The sequence below is a fragment of the Cetorhinus maximus genome, chromosome 12, assembly GCF_964194155.1.
Source record: "Cetorhinus maximus chromosome 12, sCetMax3.hap1.1, whole genome shotgun sequence".
NCBI classification, from domain to species: Eukaryota; Metazoa; Chordata; class Chondrichthyes; order Lamniformes; family Cetorhinidae; genus Cetorhinus; species Cetorhinus maximus.
Genome location: NC_135890.1, coordinates 121308912 through 121325243, shown reverse-complemented (window position 1 = coordinate 121325243; position 16332 = coordinate 121308912). Strand labels below are relative to the sequence as shown.

Here is a 16332-nt window from a genome sequence, read left to right as displayed (position 1 = left end):
TTTATGACAATCGGCAATGGCTTCATGGTTGTCAACAGATAATCCCAGATTTTTATTGAATTAAAATTTCACCATCTGCCATGGTGGGATTCAAACCTGGGTCCCCAGAGCATTACCCTGAGCCTCTAGAATAATAGTCCAGTGACAATACCACTATGCTGCCATCACCTCCCCACTTGTAAATTTGTAGACCACCTATGTTTTGTAATTTGTCAGCACTCAGCTGAATTGGACAATTTAATGTGGATGGGAATAGAAGTGCTGGAGCAAGTAACATTTCTGATTCCCAGGCCAGGCTCGGTGCACAGGTTATTTACAGGGATAAAGCATTCTCTGTTCCCATTCAATAGCGTGCTGCAACCCCAATTTCAGACGTGGGTTTCCTAAGCATGGATAACTTCAAGGGATGCAGTGTGGTTTGTACTATAGAGGCTGGGAGGTGACGTGAGGTTTAAAACCACACCCTTTATTCTGCATAGATCTCAAGTTGCAACAAATTTTAGGATTTATTGAATATCAATCAGGCAGTAGCCCTTTCTAAACCTCCACAACACTCAAAAAGAATACGAAAGAGTTTCACTTCAAGTAACACTGAATTGAGTGGGCTTCAGGAACAGTATTTCCAAGGCTTGGGGGCTGAATGTGACCCATGCATTGGGTCACCTTTGTGTTATTGCACCAGTGTGATGTTTCAACATGTGATATCACCAATTAACTTCTTGAAGAGAGTTTGCCAACCCACGGGCAATTGTGGACAGTTTTATGCTTTAACTCCTCTCCTCCAGTACAGGGGGATGTATAATCCGCAACCCCACGTTCCCAAGCATGGCTTTCTGGCTCTCGAAGTTCAGACAACTCTGTTCTACTTGCACTTACATTTACGAACATAGGAACACGAGCCGGACATTCAGCCCTTCAGTTAGGTCGTGATTGATCTGTATCTTAACTCCGTGTATCTGCCTTCGGCTCCATAACTTATAATACCCTTTGCCTATCAAAGATTCATCAAACGCAGTTTTGAAATTTTGAATTGATGCCAAGCCTAAACAGCTTTCTGAGAGAGAGTGAGTTTCAGATTTCCACTGACTTTTATGTAAAGAAGTGTTTCTTGATATCAGCCCTGAATGTCTCGGCTCTAGTTTTCTCTAAGGTTCTGCCCCTTTGTTCTAGGCTCCCCCACCAGAGGAAATAGTTTCTTTCTATCTATTTCAAATCCTTCACTCCTCATAAACACTTCAATTAGATCAAATGTTAATCTTCTGTATCCAGGTGAATGCGAGCTGAGTCTGTGCAAGTAATCAGATATCTCACCTGCTGGCTTGTCCTGGTTTTTAATTTGTGGCTGGCTGATTTGGAAAGGTCGGTTGCCTCATTGTCTGGTAGATTATGAATCAGAACACCAAGATCTGCTGGTATCTTTAAATCTGAGGTACTGTACATTAATGGAAATGTTACGCATGACTTCCCAGGCCTGGACAAGCAAATAGTTTTACTGATTTCACTTCGGAAGCAGCAAGGAAACTACTTTTTCTCAATCACCTTGAGTCAATTCGAACATAATTTGAGATTTGAAAGGACATATTGTTCACCCATTGAACTATCCAGTCCATGACAGCTGGGGTATTATATCATAGAATCACATGGTACATTCAGCCCATTTGCATGTGCTGGCTCTTTGAAGGATGTCTTTAATTAGTCCCACTCCCCTGCTCTTTCCCCGTAGCTCTACATGGACATTGTTAATTCAGCCCTATCACCCTTTTCATTAATAGGAAAATCAGATACATCAACGAATTGCTGAACTTAGGAAAGAGGGATTGTGGTCAATGAGAAGACTACCACGACTGCAGGAAGCACCACGGCCGAAATCTCACTGGGACTATCTGCTGGAGGAAATGCAGTGGATGGCTGCAGACTTTGCTCAAGAAAGAAGGTGGAAGATGGGCATTGCTAAAAAGGTAAACTTGTGTCTGACCTTAAGTGCATTAATAGGAAGAAATGAAGAATGTGCAAATCTACAGCCCCTTATCAAATCTCTCAAGATACCTCACAACCATGGAATTAATTTTAAAGTGCAGTTACTCTTCTTGTATGGGTAAACACACCAGCCAATTAGCATACAGCAACATCCATAAATAACGCACGAGATGACTGACCTATTGGTCAGGTTTTGGTAGTACTGCTTGAGAAATGGGTTCTAGGTCCCGGAAGCCTTGAGAAGTACTTAATTGGCCGTGAAGTGCTTAGAGATGTTTTGAGGTACATACGAAAATATGAATTAGGGGCAGGAGTAGGTCACTCGGCCCCTCGAGCCTGCTCTGCCATTCAATAAGATCATGGCTGACCTGATTTTAACCTCAACTCCACATTCCTGCTCCCCCCCCCCCCCACCCAGTAACCTTTCTCCCCCTCGCTTATCAAAAATCTATCTAACTCTGCCTTAAAGGTATTCAAGGACTCTGCCTCAACCATCTTTTGAGGAAGAGAATTCCAAAGTCTCTCAACCCTCTGAGAGAAAAAAAATTTCCTCATCCCTGTCCTAAATGGCAACACTTTATTTTGAACCAGTGCCCCGAATTCTAAATGCTCCCACAAGAAGAAACATCCTTTCTACATCCACTCTGGCAAGTCCCCTCAGCATCTTAAAGGGTTCAATCAAGATGCCTCTTGCTCTTCTAAACTCCAGTGGATACAAGCCTAGCCTGTCCAACCTTTTGTCATAAGGTAGCCCTCCCAATCCAGCTATTAGTTTAGTAAACCTTCCCTGAACTGCTTCCCCAACTCCCTCAAGAAATCCAAGCTGTCTCTTTCTAATCAACCTACGTTTTCCATGTGACTATTAATTCTAATCTGAATAATTGTTTCTAGAAGGTTCCCCACCACCAAAGTTAAACTGACTGGCCTGTAATTGCTGGGCTTATCCTTACAACTTTTCTTGAGCAGGGATGCAATGTTTGCAATTCTCCAGTCCTCTGGCAGCTCCCCTGAGACTAGGGAAGACTGAAAGATTATGGCCAGTGCCCCTGCAATTTCTACTCTCACTTCCTTCAATATCCTTGGATGCATCTCATCCAATCCCGTGTCAACTTTAAGTAGCCACAGTTTATCCAATACCACCACCTTATCAATTCTGAACCCTTCTAGTGACAGAGTTTCTTCCTCTGTCACCATGGCCTGGGTAGCATCTGCTTCCTTGCACACAAAGTTCTATATCACAAAAAATGTTTATCTGTGCAAAGTGTTAACTATTTACAAGATATTGACAGAATATTGGACTTTCCATACAGTCAAAAGTTTTAATGTCTCATCCACCACCTGAGCATTGTATGCAGTTGGCCTTCATCAATCCTCATATGTAGGATGCTTCTAATACCTTGGCATCTCAAATGCTTTCCCGGCCTGCCTGCGCACTCATGGAAGGTTCCCATCATGTGAAGTGCTGTTGTATCAGGAGGTCCCTGGCCATGATGGTGTCCAGCATGGATTCCTTATAGGATCTATGGCGATGCCACCTCCCTCGTCCCTGGGGTCCTCCTCCTTGGCCTTCATCCTCACTCTCCTCCTCTGCATGGAATACTTTCTCCTCCTCCTGCTGTTCCTCATCTGAGGAGGGGCTCCCTTTCTTGGCCTCCTCCAAATCCAATGTTAAACCTTTTCTCAGCGCCAAGTTGTGATGCATGCAGCAGACTAGAGTGAGTTTGGACATTCTGTGAGATGTCACATTTTTTGTGATCTAGAACTTTGTGTGCAAGGAAGCAGATGCTACCCAGGCCATGGTGACAGAGGAAGAAACTCTGTCACTAGAAGGGTTCATAAAGATGCATACTTTATTGCCCCCATGAGTGTCGAGGCACCTCATCTTTAGTAGGCCAAAGGCCTGTTCAATTAGTGTCCTTGTTTGGAAGTGCCTCACGTTGTACTTTCTCTGCAGTTGGATCTGTGGTTGGCTGAGGGGTGCGAGAAGCCACATTTTCAAAGGATACCTTTATCTCCAAGTATCCATCCATCCACCTGGGGAATCAGTTGGAGCATTTGTGGCAGCCCAGATTCCCTTAGGATGAACAAATCGTGGCAACTAGCGGGGTAGCGGGTACACACATGCAGAAACCACTTGTGGTGGTCACAGAGGAGTTAGATATTTAAAGAATTATACCCCTTTCAATTAGTGCACATCTCCAAATTTTGCACATGTGCCCTTATCACCATGTTGATGCAGTCGACCACACCCTCCCCTGTGGGAGACCTGAAACCAAGGAAAGTCCTGTCACCCTCTGTGTCTGTGATGCAGCGTCTGTCTCGAATGAGATAAACTACCCTAACCTAGCAAAAATGGCATCGGTGATGGATGCACCTGCTGCTGACTTGTGAAATTTCAGAGGTCAGCTGTGATGCCTTGGAACGACTCTCTTATATTCAATTCCCCTTCCCCTTGCAAGAAATCATAACATTACAAACATATGAAATAGGAGCAGAAGTATGAGTTTTTTATTTAATGCACCTTTCAGGTTGTGAATGGTGCTGTATAAATTAAAGCCTTTTTCTTGAACCGAGAAACCTAGGTCACCTTATAGAGGTCTTTAAAATTATGGACAGGTTTGCTAGGGAAAACATGGGCAAGATGTTTCCAGTTTGGGGTGGGTGGGTGTGTGTGTGTGTGTGGGTAAATTATGTGACATAAATGCAAGTTCTTTCTTTTATAATTAACAGAATTAATGTTTTGTAGCTCAGTAAACATTAGCATTGAATGCATTGTATATTTAAGTATTATAAGCAGCAACTTTGAAAGGAACATAAATGTTACAGGTGCAATAAATTCCTCTAGTTGTTTTTCTTAACTTATAATTTAGATTATCTATGATATTGAGACTCTATAAAACAACCTTCAGTAATTCTCCTTTGCAACTAGCTTGCGCGAACTGTTGTGCGTCATCATGAAGAACAAAAGCTAAATGAAGAAAGAGCGAAAAAAGAAGAACATGCCAAACTAAGACGAAAAGCTGCTTTGGTTGCTAGAGATGTATTGCAATTTTGGTGTAATATTGAAAAGGTAAAATATTTAAATATTCATGATCATTACTTAAGATTGGTTGGGCTTTAATCGGCCACAAATATAGACCTGTTCCAACAAGTGCCAGAAATAACATAACAGGTCTGTCACCTCAAATATTAACTCCTGTCGGGTTTCCCAAATCGTGGCTGACAACATGCCAGACTTGTTTGGCATTTTGAGAAGCCTGAAAGTGCTGTTGAAACAAAATTGGTGCCAGTATCTCTTGGTGATGTTTTATCATGCATGTTGCAGAGACCATAGTGCATAGAGACCCTTGAGCATCCCCAGTTAACATTACCTCCACCATTGGTGTCTGTGCCTTCAGCTGTCCAGTCTCTCGGTTCTGGTATTACCCCCCTAAATCATGGAGCTGGTCCTAGGCCCAACCATCTTCAGCTGCTTCATCAATGACCATCCTTTCATTGTAAGGTCAGAAGTGGGGATGTTCGCTGATGATTGCACAATGTTCAGCACCATTTGTAACTCCTCAGATACTGAAGCAGTCCGTATCCAAAAGAAGCAAGACCTGGACAATATCCAGGCTAGGGATGACAAGTGGCAAGTAACATTTCGCGCCACACAAGTGCCAGACAATGACCCTCTCTAACAAGAGATAATCTAACCACCGCCCCATGACATTCAATGGCATTACCATCGCTGAATCCCCCACTATCAACATCCTGGGGATTACCATTGACCAGAAACTGAACTGGCTGAGCCATATAAATGCTGTGGCTACAAGACCAGGCCAGAGGCTAGGACTCCTGCAGCGAGTAATTCACTTCCCCAAAGTCTGCCCGAGGCACAAGTCAGGACTGTGATGGAACACTCTCCACTCGCCTGGATGAGTGCAGCTCCCACAACACTCAAGAAGCTTGACACCATCCAGGACAAAGCAGCCCGCTTGATTGGCACCCCATCCACAAACATTCACCCCCTCCACCACTGACGCACAGTAGCAGCAGTGTGTTCCACCTATAGTGTGCATTGCAGAAACTCACTAAGACTCCTTTGACAGCACCTTCGAAATCCACGACCACTACCATCCAGAAGGACATGGGCAGCAGACACATGGGAACGCCACTACCTGCAAGTTTTCCCTCCAAGCCACTCACAATCCTGACTTGGAAATATATTACTGTTCCTTCACTGTCGCTGAGTCAAAGTCGTGGGACACCCTTCCTAATAGCCCTGTGGGTGTACCTACACCACATGGGCTGCAGCGATTCAAGAGGGCAGCTCACCACCACCTTCTCCAGAGCAATTAGGGAAGGGTAATAAATGCTAGCATAGCCAGCGATGCCCACGTTGCATGAATGAATATAAAAAACCTGGGGCTGAAGATATGATGAATCGTTCCCGGTGTGATGACGCTTTTGTTATTCATGGTTGTGGAAAGTGAACACAGCCTTTGGTTTCTTTAATCTGTTTGACCTTGATCAGGCATTTGGGGCTAGTTGGAATGAGGGAAACAAATGACCTTGGAAGTCTTAGAAGAGGATTTGAGGAAGTTCCTAGTTAGCTGTGCTTATTGGAATTTCTGTGTCTGATAGACCACTTTAAGAAGCCTAATGGGAACTGTAAATTGTGCCATCACTGCTCTTTATGCACTCTGACGTTAAACCTCTGTCTCAACATCTCCCTCCTTTAAGACCCACTACATGGACCAAGCTTATGGTGAACCCCCTTAATATCTCTTTACTTGATTCAGTATCCATTTTCACCCAATTGTGTCTGTGAAGTGTCTTGAGCTGTTTTTCTACATTGAAGGCACTATATAAATACCACTGTTTGAGTTTTCTAGCACCTGATTATTTACAAAGATGTGAATGTGAGGATGAAATCTTCTTGGGTAATCAGTTTTTTAGGTGGAGGCCATGGCAATGAGAAAATATTTTTTGCCCCATCACAGCATAATATAGAAAACGCCTTGTGTACGAATTGTGAAGACCCGTTTTTTACATTTTGCATTTTCTTTTCAGGTTGTAGAAGTTAAATTGCAGCTTTATATGGAAGAGCAGCGGAGAAAAGCATTACATTTACGAAGAGAATCATCAAACAGAGGTTAAGAATGTGGTTCAGCATTTTTTTTTTAAAAAAAGAATTATTGGGTTTATGTGTGGGCAGTTTCAAACACAAAGAGCAAAAATATCAAAGTTATTAGTTGACTTTTTAAACTTGGGTAAATATTAAGAGTACTGAATTTGTAACATTTGGCTAATTTCTTTTCAGGTCAAAACTCTGTATCTCCATGGCCCAAGTCGGAAAAGCTGAGCGACATAGTAAGTTTCCAAATGGATCATTTGTATATTAAACTGCTTGGACTGTGATGTTACAGAAGCATTTATAGGGCGCTGTCCAGTATGTATAAAAAGGTTTGGATAAAGGACTAAACCAAGTATTATAGTGATTTCTATATTTTTTTAATGATCTAATATGGAGCCATCATCAACATGGGGAAAGTACTTCAGCTTTTACTGAGGAAGTTTTTTTTTGTTGTAATCCTTGTAACAGTTAAAACATGAAAAATGCTGATGTGTAAAGTTGTTTATTTTTAAACTTACAGGATCCATTGGGCAGTGAAAGCAACAGGAAAGCCACTGATTCATTTGCTGGGAGTGAGGCCGCTGTGGAAGCAGGTTTGTTGATAGTAGGCTGTTGTCTGCTGTTAAAGGGCCTGTTTGCTTGCAAATGAAACTAAGAACTGTTCCAACTTTCGTTTTTAGTGGAAGACTGTGAAGAGACAATTGAAGAACAGGAGGCCATTGAAGGCATCGTCGACCATCAGACTGAATTGGCAGATTTAGCTAAACAAGGTAATCAGGCCACTTTCATCACTATGATTAAAAGAACCTTGGGAGAGGGTGCAATGACCATACTATACCTGACAGGGTTAAATTATACAACAGTTTGCATAAACTTGGTTTGTATTCCTTTGAGTTTAGATTGTTGAAAGGTCACCTAATTGAGTTACTTAAATGATGAAGGGATTCAATAGGAAAACATATTTTCTCTGTGGGGATCAAGAATGAGTGGATATAATATTTAAATTAGAGCCAGGAGGAAAATCAGGCAACACTGTTTACGCACAACACGTGGTAGAAATCTGTAAACTCTCACCCTCAGTAGGCTGTGGCTGCTGGCAGATGATTAGGAACTTTCATGACTGAGATGGATAGATTTTTTTGATAGGCAGGGGAATCGAGGGATATAGAGCTAAAGTAAGTAAATGGAGTTGAAGTATAGATCAGCCATGATCTCATGAATGGTGAGCAGCCTTCAGGGGCTAAATGGCCTCATGTTCCTGTTTTCAAGTGCAATTATTATTTAATTTGCTTCCAGCTGAAATCCCTCTGGAAGACCTTGTTAGGCAGTATGCTGGCGCTTATTCAGAAAACTTTAACTGGCCAGCTCCAGACTCTTCTGACAGTGAAGATGACGACTATGAGGAGGACGAAGGTTTGTTACCTCATAAAGTGCTTTAAGAAGATTTGTGAATGAGTATAATTAATATGAGACTTGACCAGCGCGTGATAAATTTAAGACTCGTTTCCTTCAATTTTCCTTGTTCCTGTGTGATTAACACAAACCACTTGGATATTTTGCAACTCAGTTTGACGTGGATACTAATGAGACTCTGTATTTCAGAAATAGAAGACGAGTTTGCTGCTGAATTTGACAATCTGGAGCAAGAGGTGGCAATTGATTCCTTGCTGAGCGTAGACCAGTACAGGGCAGTGGAGAGAGTAAACACCAATCCAACTGAGGGGAGGAGGCCAAGAAAGGACATCGCTGAGGTTTCCGCTGCTGCTGAACCCCTCCTGCCAAAGGGCACAGCTCGTTATGCATCCTCGGTAATTACCTTTTTTGGGATGATTGTACAGCTAAGCGGCTTTTTGATGCACAAGTGTGTTCAGTATACAAACCTTTTCTTTGACAGGTGAGAAATGCTGCTCCTTTCTTGCTTCATGGGACTCTTCGGGAATATCAGCAGATTGGCATTGATTGGCTAGCTGCTTTGCATAGAAGAAAGCTAAATGGGATTCTGGCTGACGATTCGCGATTAGGCAAAACTGTGCAGATCATTGGTTTTCTAGCCCATCTCGCCGCGAATGAAGGTAAGATAGATGCAAGAAGGATAAATGCAGAGCTTAAATCTGAATATTTTCTGTGCACAAGCTGTAACCCGATTGCTTTGGTACATACAATTGAAAAAGTGCATTTTGTTCTGCTAAACATGATAGCAGAGTCGAATGGGCTTGTAAGGTCACAAGTGCAACTTTAATCTCTCTCCCTCTTTCAGATGCTAAGAGATTTGCTGTCCATCTTAGTCATTTTCTGTTTTTGCTTTGCACAGAAGGCAATCTGCTTAGTGCATGAATATGTGCAGATACCATTCCTAGCTCAGTGGTAATGAAAAGAGTTGACTGAAACTGGACTTGGCGATATCGGTCAGTATGGCAACTCTGCTGGTGTGCCTATCTCGTGTCATTTTCAGTGTATTTTCAGGCTGAATGTAAGCCTTTGTGTTTCTTAAACAGGCTTGTATTCATACAGTGCCTTTCAAACCTTCAGGACATTGCAAATGTTTTGTAGTCAATGACATACTTTTGAAATATAGTCAGTGTAGGGAAACATGACAGCCAGTTTGCACAGAGTGAAGCTCCACAAACAGCAGTGGAGTGAATGACCAGATAATTTGTTTTTAGTAATGTTGGTTGAGCACCAGGACACTGGAGGGAGAACTCCTTTGCTGCTCTTGAAATAGAAGCGGTGGGACCTTTCACTCCTGCCTGAAAGGGCGAATGGGATGGTGATTTAGTGTCTCATCTAAAAATGGCACTTTTAACAGTGCAGCACTCCCTCAGTGTTGCACTGGGAGAGGCAACCTAGATGTTTTTTCTGCTAGCGGAATAGTAGCAAAGGTTAAGTATTTGACACTCGCTCTCAATTTTATTAAAATTATTACCACCGTAAGTGGTGTCTCCCTCGTTGTCATCCCAGCCTGCCTACCCACCCACTGCTGCAGATTGAGCAGTTTCACTCAACTCTTTTCATTACCACTGAGCTAGAAATGGTATCTGCACATATTCATGCACTAGGCAGTTTGCCTTCTGTGCAAAGCAAAAGCAGAAAATGACTAAGATAGACAACAAATCACTTCGGGCAGAATTTTGCTGTCGGCGAGCAGGGGGTGGGGCCCGCTCGCCGACGCGGGATGACATCAGGCGGAACCCCCGACGTCACCACGCCCCATTTAAATTTACAGAAAGGCAGGGGCGCAGCAAAATCAGTTGCAGGCCTGCCGACCTGTCAATGGCCACTTGAGGCCATTGACAGGATCAGTTATACAATTAAAGGACCTGCCCGTCCAACCGTAAGGTTGGTGGGCAGGCCAGGAGCCCCGGCGGCAAATAGAGAAAACATGAAACCTCATCTAGCGGCGGGATGAAGTTTCATGTAAGGTTTTAAAAATTGTAATAAAGTTGTTCTGTAAATTATGAACATGTCCCAACTCATGTGACATTGTCACATGAGGGGGCATGTAAGGGATTTTTCTTGTCCCTATTATTAATAGTTTTAAAAGTCTAAGCGATCTCCCTGAGGCTGCACTTAGCCTCAGGGAGATGTGCACATGTGCGAAAGAGCACACTCTCGATTTTAGGGATTCCCCCCGCCCACACAGGGAGCGCAGAGCGCTTCCGTCACGGTGGGCGGGCCTTAATTGGCCCGCCCACGTAAAATGGCAGCACGGTCTGCGTCACTGGCAGCGATCGGCTCCGCGCCTGCCTGCGATTGGGTTGGGCCTGCCCGCCCAACAGGCAGAAAATTCTGCCCTTAGTATCTGAAAGAGAGAGAGAGATTGAAGTTGCTCTTGTGACCTTGCATCAGGAATGATTTTATTTGAGAATATGCAGCATTCATACGAACATATGAATTAGGAGCAGGAGTAGGCCACTCAGCCCCTCGAGCCTGCTGCGCCAATCAGTAAGACCATGGCTGATCTAATTTTAACTTCAACTTCACATTCTTCCCTACCCCTGATAACCTTTCACCCCCCTTGCTCATCAAGAATCTATCTACTTCTGCTTTAAAGGTATTCAAAGAATCTGCCTCAACTACCTCTTGAGGAAGTGCGTTCCAAAGTCTCACTGACCTCTGAACGAAAAAATAATTCCTCATCTTTGTCTTAAATGGGCGACCCCTTATTTTTAAACAGTGGCCCTAGTTCTAGGTTCTCCCACAAGAGGAAACATCCTCTCCGCATCCACCCTGTCAAGTCTCCTCAGGATCTTGTACGTTTCAATCAAGTCACCCACCTCTTACTCTTCTAAACTCCAGCAGACAGAAGCCTAGCCTTTCCAGCCTTTCCTCATAAGACAACCCCCCCCCCCCCCCCATTCCAGTTATTAATATAGTAAACGTTCTCTGAACTGCTTCCAATGCATTTACATCTTTCCTTAAACATGGAGACCAGTACTGTACACAGTACTCCAGATGTGGTCTTACCAATGTCCTGTATAACTGAAGCATAATTTCCCTACTCTTGTATTCAATTCCCCTTGCAATAACATTTATTAGCTTTGCTAATTACTTACTGCACCTACATTCTAACTTTGTGATTCATGAGAAACCCAAATCCCTCTGCATCTCAGAGCTCTGTAATCTCTCACCATTTAGATAATATGCTTCTTTTTTATTTGTCCTGCCAAAATGGACAACCCCTCATATTTTTCCACATTATACTCAATTTGCCAAACCTTTGCACACTCACCTAACCTATCTATATCCTTTTGTAGTCTCCTTATGTCCTCTTCACAACTTACTTTCCGCCTGTCTTTGTGTCATCAGCAAATTTAGCAACCATACCATCAGATTCTTCTATAAATTGTAAAGAGTTGAAGCCCCAACACTGATCCCTGTAGCACATCACTTGTCACATCCTGCCAACCAGAAAATGACCCATTTATACCGACTGTTTCCTGTTAGCTAGCCAATCTTCTACCCATGCCAATATGTTACCCCCTACACTGAGTTTTTATTTTCTGCAGCAACCTTTGATGAGGCACCTTATCAAATGTCTTCTCAAAATCTGGATACAGTACATCCACCAGATCCCCTTTATCCACAGCACCTGTTACTACCTTAAAGGACTCCAATAAATTGGTTAACCATGATTTCCCTTTCACAAAACCATGTTGACACTGCCTGATTATCTTGAATTTATCTAAGTGCCCTGTTATAACGCCTTTAATAATAGCTTCTAACATTTTTCCTATGACAGATGTTAAGCTAACTGGTCTATAGTTTCTTGCTTTCTGTCTCCCTCCCTTTTTTTGAATAAAAGAGTTACATTTGCTATTTTTGAATCTAATGGAACCTTCCCTGAATCTAGGGAATTTTGGAAAATTAAAACCAACACATCAACTATCTCACTAGCCACTTCTTTTAAGACCCTGGGATGAAATCAATCCACAGTTCCAACATTTTGCTCAGTACCGCTTCCCTGGTGATTGTAATTTTCTTGAGCTCTTCCCTCCCTTCCAATCCCTGACTTATAGCCATTTCTGGGATGTTACTTGTCTCCTCTAAAGTTAAGACCATTGCAAAATACCTATTCAATTCATTTGCCATCTCCTTATTTTCCATTATTTAACCCAGGCTCCCATTCTATAGGACCAATGCTCACTTTGTTAACTCTTCTTTTTTAAATATCTATAGAAACTCTTACTATCTGTCCTTATATTTCTAGCTAGTTTTCTCTTTGAGTCTAATTTTTCCCTCCTTATTAATCTTTCAGTCATTCTTTGCTGGTTTTTATATTCTGTCCAATCTTCTGACCTGCCACCCATCTTCGCGCAATTATATGCTTTTTCTTTAAGTTTGATAGTATCTTTAACTTTTTTAGTTAACCACGGGTGGTGGGCCCTCCCCTTGGAATTTATCTTTCTCATTGGAACCTATCTATTCTGTGTATTCTGAAATACTCCCTTAAATGTCTGTCACTCTATTGACCTATCCCTTAATCTAAATTGCCAGTTCACTTTCGCTAGCTCTGCTTTCATAATCTCATAAATACCCTGATTTAAGTTTAAAATAAGTTGGTCTAATATGATTCATTCCTCTTTTTGTGATTTTAAGTTTAATTTAAGTGACTGTTCAATTTTTTTTGGAAGAATCTTTGTTCTTTTTAAAGTCATGCTTGTGTTTGGCTTCCAATTTGAAATAAACTATTAAATCAATGCACTTGAGTAATTTAGCTCAGAGAAATTTTGTCTCTCTTAGTGTAGCAGTGCCCAGAAATTTGAACATGCTTTCCGCGTTTCTATCTTAAGGCATCTGGGGTCCGCATCTGGTTGTGGTGCGAACTTGTAAAATGCTTAATTGGGAAATGGAATTCAAACGGTGGTGTCCAGGACTCAAAGTCATGATGTACTTTGGTACGAGGAAAGAACGTCGTGCCAAAAGAGAGGTAACGTTTTATTAATGAACTTGTTCCAGTTGTAACTATTGGGAAAGATTGAACAACCTGGGGCTTTTTTTCTCCAGAAAAGAGAAGGCTGAAGAGCGACCTGATAGAGACCTTTAAAATTATTAGAGGGTTCAGTAGGGGAGATATAGAGAATATGTTTCCAGTTGTGGTGGGAGACCAAAACTAGGGGTAATAAATAAGAGATAATTACCAAGAGCTCCAAAAAGAATTTCGGAGGAACTTCTTTTCACAGGGAGTGGAGAGAATGTCGAACTTGCTATTCCAAGGAGTGGTTGAGGTGAATAGCATAGAAGCATTTCAGGTGAAGCTGGATAAACATGAGGGAGAAAGCAATAGAAGAATAAATTGATGGGATTAGTTTAAACAGGGTGGAAGAAGGCTTGTGGGGAGCATAAGCACTGGCATGGACTAGTTGGGCCACATGGCTTGTTCCTGTGCTATGTAATTCTAAGTAATTCCATTGCTAAGAGTTTTAGTATGCTACCTTTTTTTTGATGAAGGCTTTTAATCCATATGAAATGATAATCAAATGTTGGGAATGGAGTAGCTAACCACACATTTCTCGTTTGCAGTGTTGGATGGAGCCCAACTCCTTCCATGTGTGTATCACCTCGTACCGGCTGCTGCTAAAGGACCACCAAGCTTTCCGAAGGAAAAGGTGGAAGTACCTAATACTGGATGAGGTCCAGCAGCTCAGGAACACTACTGAACGGCACTGGGAGGCCTTATTCAACCTCAAGAGGTCTGTGTTACATGCGTAATACAACAGAAACTAGCTTCACTGCAATAATGGTTGTGTTTAGATTTTAAGGGAATGCACCTTTGTTCGAGAGCTTGTTTCTACTACTGTGATGATGTGAAATCTTCCAGAGTGAAGTATGTTTTGATGTAATTGATGTGTTTAAGATGATTAACAGACTTGATAGGGTAGGTTGTGTCTTTTTGCCTCAGTAATATGCACAGAGCAAGAACAGGCCAAAAAGGCTGATTTATGAGAATAGGTTGCATAGAAGATTACGGAATGATATTGATAAGATGATTAAAAGCTTAATTGGGAAGATAGAGAGAAGCAATTTTTCTAATGAGCGAGAAGTCCAGAATAAGGAGGGTACAATCTTAAAATTAGAGCTAGACTATTGAGAGATAACGTGAGGAAGCACTTCCTCACCCAAAGGGTTTTGGAAATCTGGAACTCATCATCCCTCAAAAAGCTGTTGGGGATGGGAATCAATTGAAAAGCTCCAAAACTTTGGTCAATTAGATTTTTGTCAGAGAACTGTCTTAAGGGTTACAGGACCAAAGTGGGTAAATGAAAATTAAGACAGAGATCAGCCATGATCTGATTGAAAAGAACAACAGGCTTGGGTGGAATGGCCTCCTGCTGTTTCTATATGTCTTGCTTCTTAAAATACACGAGCTTTCTTGTCAGTTTCTTTGTTAAGCGCTTTGTGTGATACAGAGCCATACAGACCAGAGAATCTCGGGGTTTTTTTTATTTGTTCATGGGATATGGGGATTGCTGGCTAGGCCAGCATATATTGCTCTTGAGAAGGTGGTGGTGAGCTGCCTTCTTGAATCACGGCAGTCCATGTTTTGTAGGAACACCCACAGTGCTGTTAGGAAAGGAGTCCCAGGATTTTGACCCAGCGACAGCGAAGGAACAGTGAAGGATCTAGTTCCAAGTCAGGATGGTGTGTCAGGTTTCATTGTAGATGGGAGCTTCAGACGGATACTCTCGGCTTGGGGGTAATAGCGAGAAGGAATCAGCCTGCTTCTTAGTTGCCTGCCCAATTTCCCCTGCTGAGAAGCATGCCTTATAGCATGGGGTGAGAGGAGGGTCAGTTGTGACTCTAATGCCTGACATGTTTGAATAGTCTATTGATTGTGACTGTCTAAACATGCACCAGAACGGTCAGTTGGATGAGCTACTGGAAGCTGATGGTCATCTGCACACTGGCAAGAGCAGGTATGTTCGGGGTTGGGGGAGGGATTGCAGGGGTGGTGTGGCAGGGGAAGGAGGGAATACAAAAGGAGAATTTGAGGTTGGAAAGTTCCTATGTCAACCAGCAAGTTAAAAGGTAATCTTTGATAGACTGTAATAGAATATGTTTAATTCTGGCAAATTACATTTTTGAATGATAATGGAATACAAACGGGTGAATTCTTCAGCCAACTTTTCCTTTTTTTAGTCAGCAGCGCCTGCTTTTGATTGGAGCTCCTTTACAAAATACCCCAATGGAACTGTGGACTATGATGCATTTCCTGCTGCCTGGAATTTCCAGATCCTACCTGGATTTCCCTGTGAAAGTTGGCACAGATGAAAACCAAGACTATTGCCACAAATTGGTAATAAGAATGCATAGGGTAAGTGCAATTTCTGGTTTAATTTGGATAAGAAAATGGCAGAAGTGGGCAGAGATCTTGTCAGACAGTCTGGCTGTGGAGTACCCTGGCATTGCAGCGTTTGGTGTCTCAAGGCAGTCAGCTGTGGGCTCATGTCCATGAGAAAGTGCCAAGTGGTGTTGGTGTGTTTCCCCTTTGGGGGAGGGGAACATACGGTGACCTGCTGTAGTTCCTGGAATGTGGTTTAGGGCTTCACTAGGTTTGGAACAGATTGTGTGTCTTTCACCTTGATCAATACAATGTACATTGCACAAGGAACCTAAAGGGGTGAGACTGGTTGGTTCAGAATAACTTATCCTGTAGTAAAACATATGCCTTCCCTTGACAAGAGAACTGTCAAACTCAAAGGAAAACAATTACCTTTATTGGCATGGTACTCCGTGTG

General features: G+C 42.4%; 1 protein-coding gene across 12 annotated transcripts in view; it reads left to right on the top strand.

Moving 5' to 3' along the window:
• ep400 (E1A binding protein p400) overlaps nt 1-16332 on the top strand; it is a 142890-nt gene that overhangs the window by 40054 nt on the left and 86504 nt on the right. For 11 of the 12 annotated variants that reach the window (XM_078554545.1, XM_078554541.1, XM_078554542.1 and 8 more), the window contains 12 exons: nt 1773-1958; nt 4907-5047; nt 7033-7114; nt 7283-7332; nt 7617-7689; nt 7777-7866; nt 8393-8509; nt 8699-8904; nt 8991-9168; nt 13387-13523; nt 14117-14286; nt 15734-15908. In XM_078554545.1, the coding sequence (XP_078410671.1) occupies nt 1773-1958; nt 4907-5047; nt 7033-7114; nt 7283-7332; nt 7617-7689; nt 7777-7866; nt 8393-8509; nt 8699-8904; nt 8991-9168; nt 13387-13523; nt 14117-14286; nt 15734-15908 (1605 nt within the window). The remainder of the gene's footprint in view (nt 1-1772; nt 1959-4906; nt 5048-7032; nt 7115-7282; nt 7333-7616; nt 7690-7776; nt 7867-8392; nt 8510-8698; nt 8905-8990; nt 9169-13386; nt 13524-14116; nt 14287-15733; nt 15909-16332) is intronic. The other variant, XM_078554537.1, reaches the window with a different exon arrangement.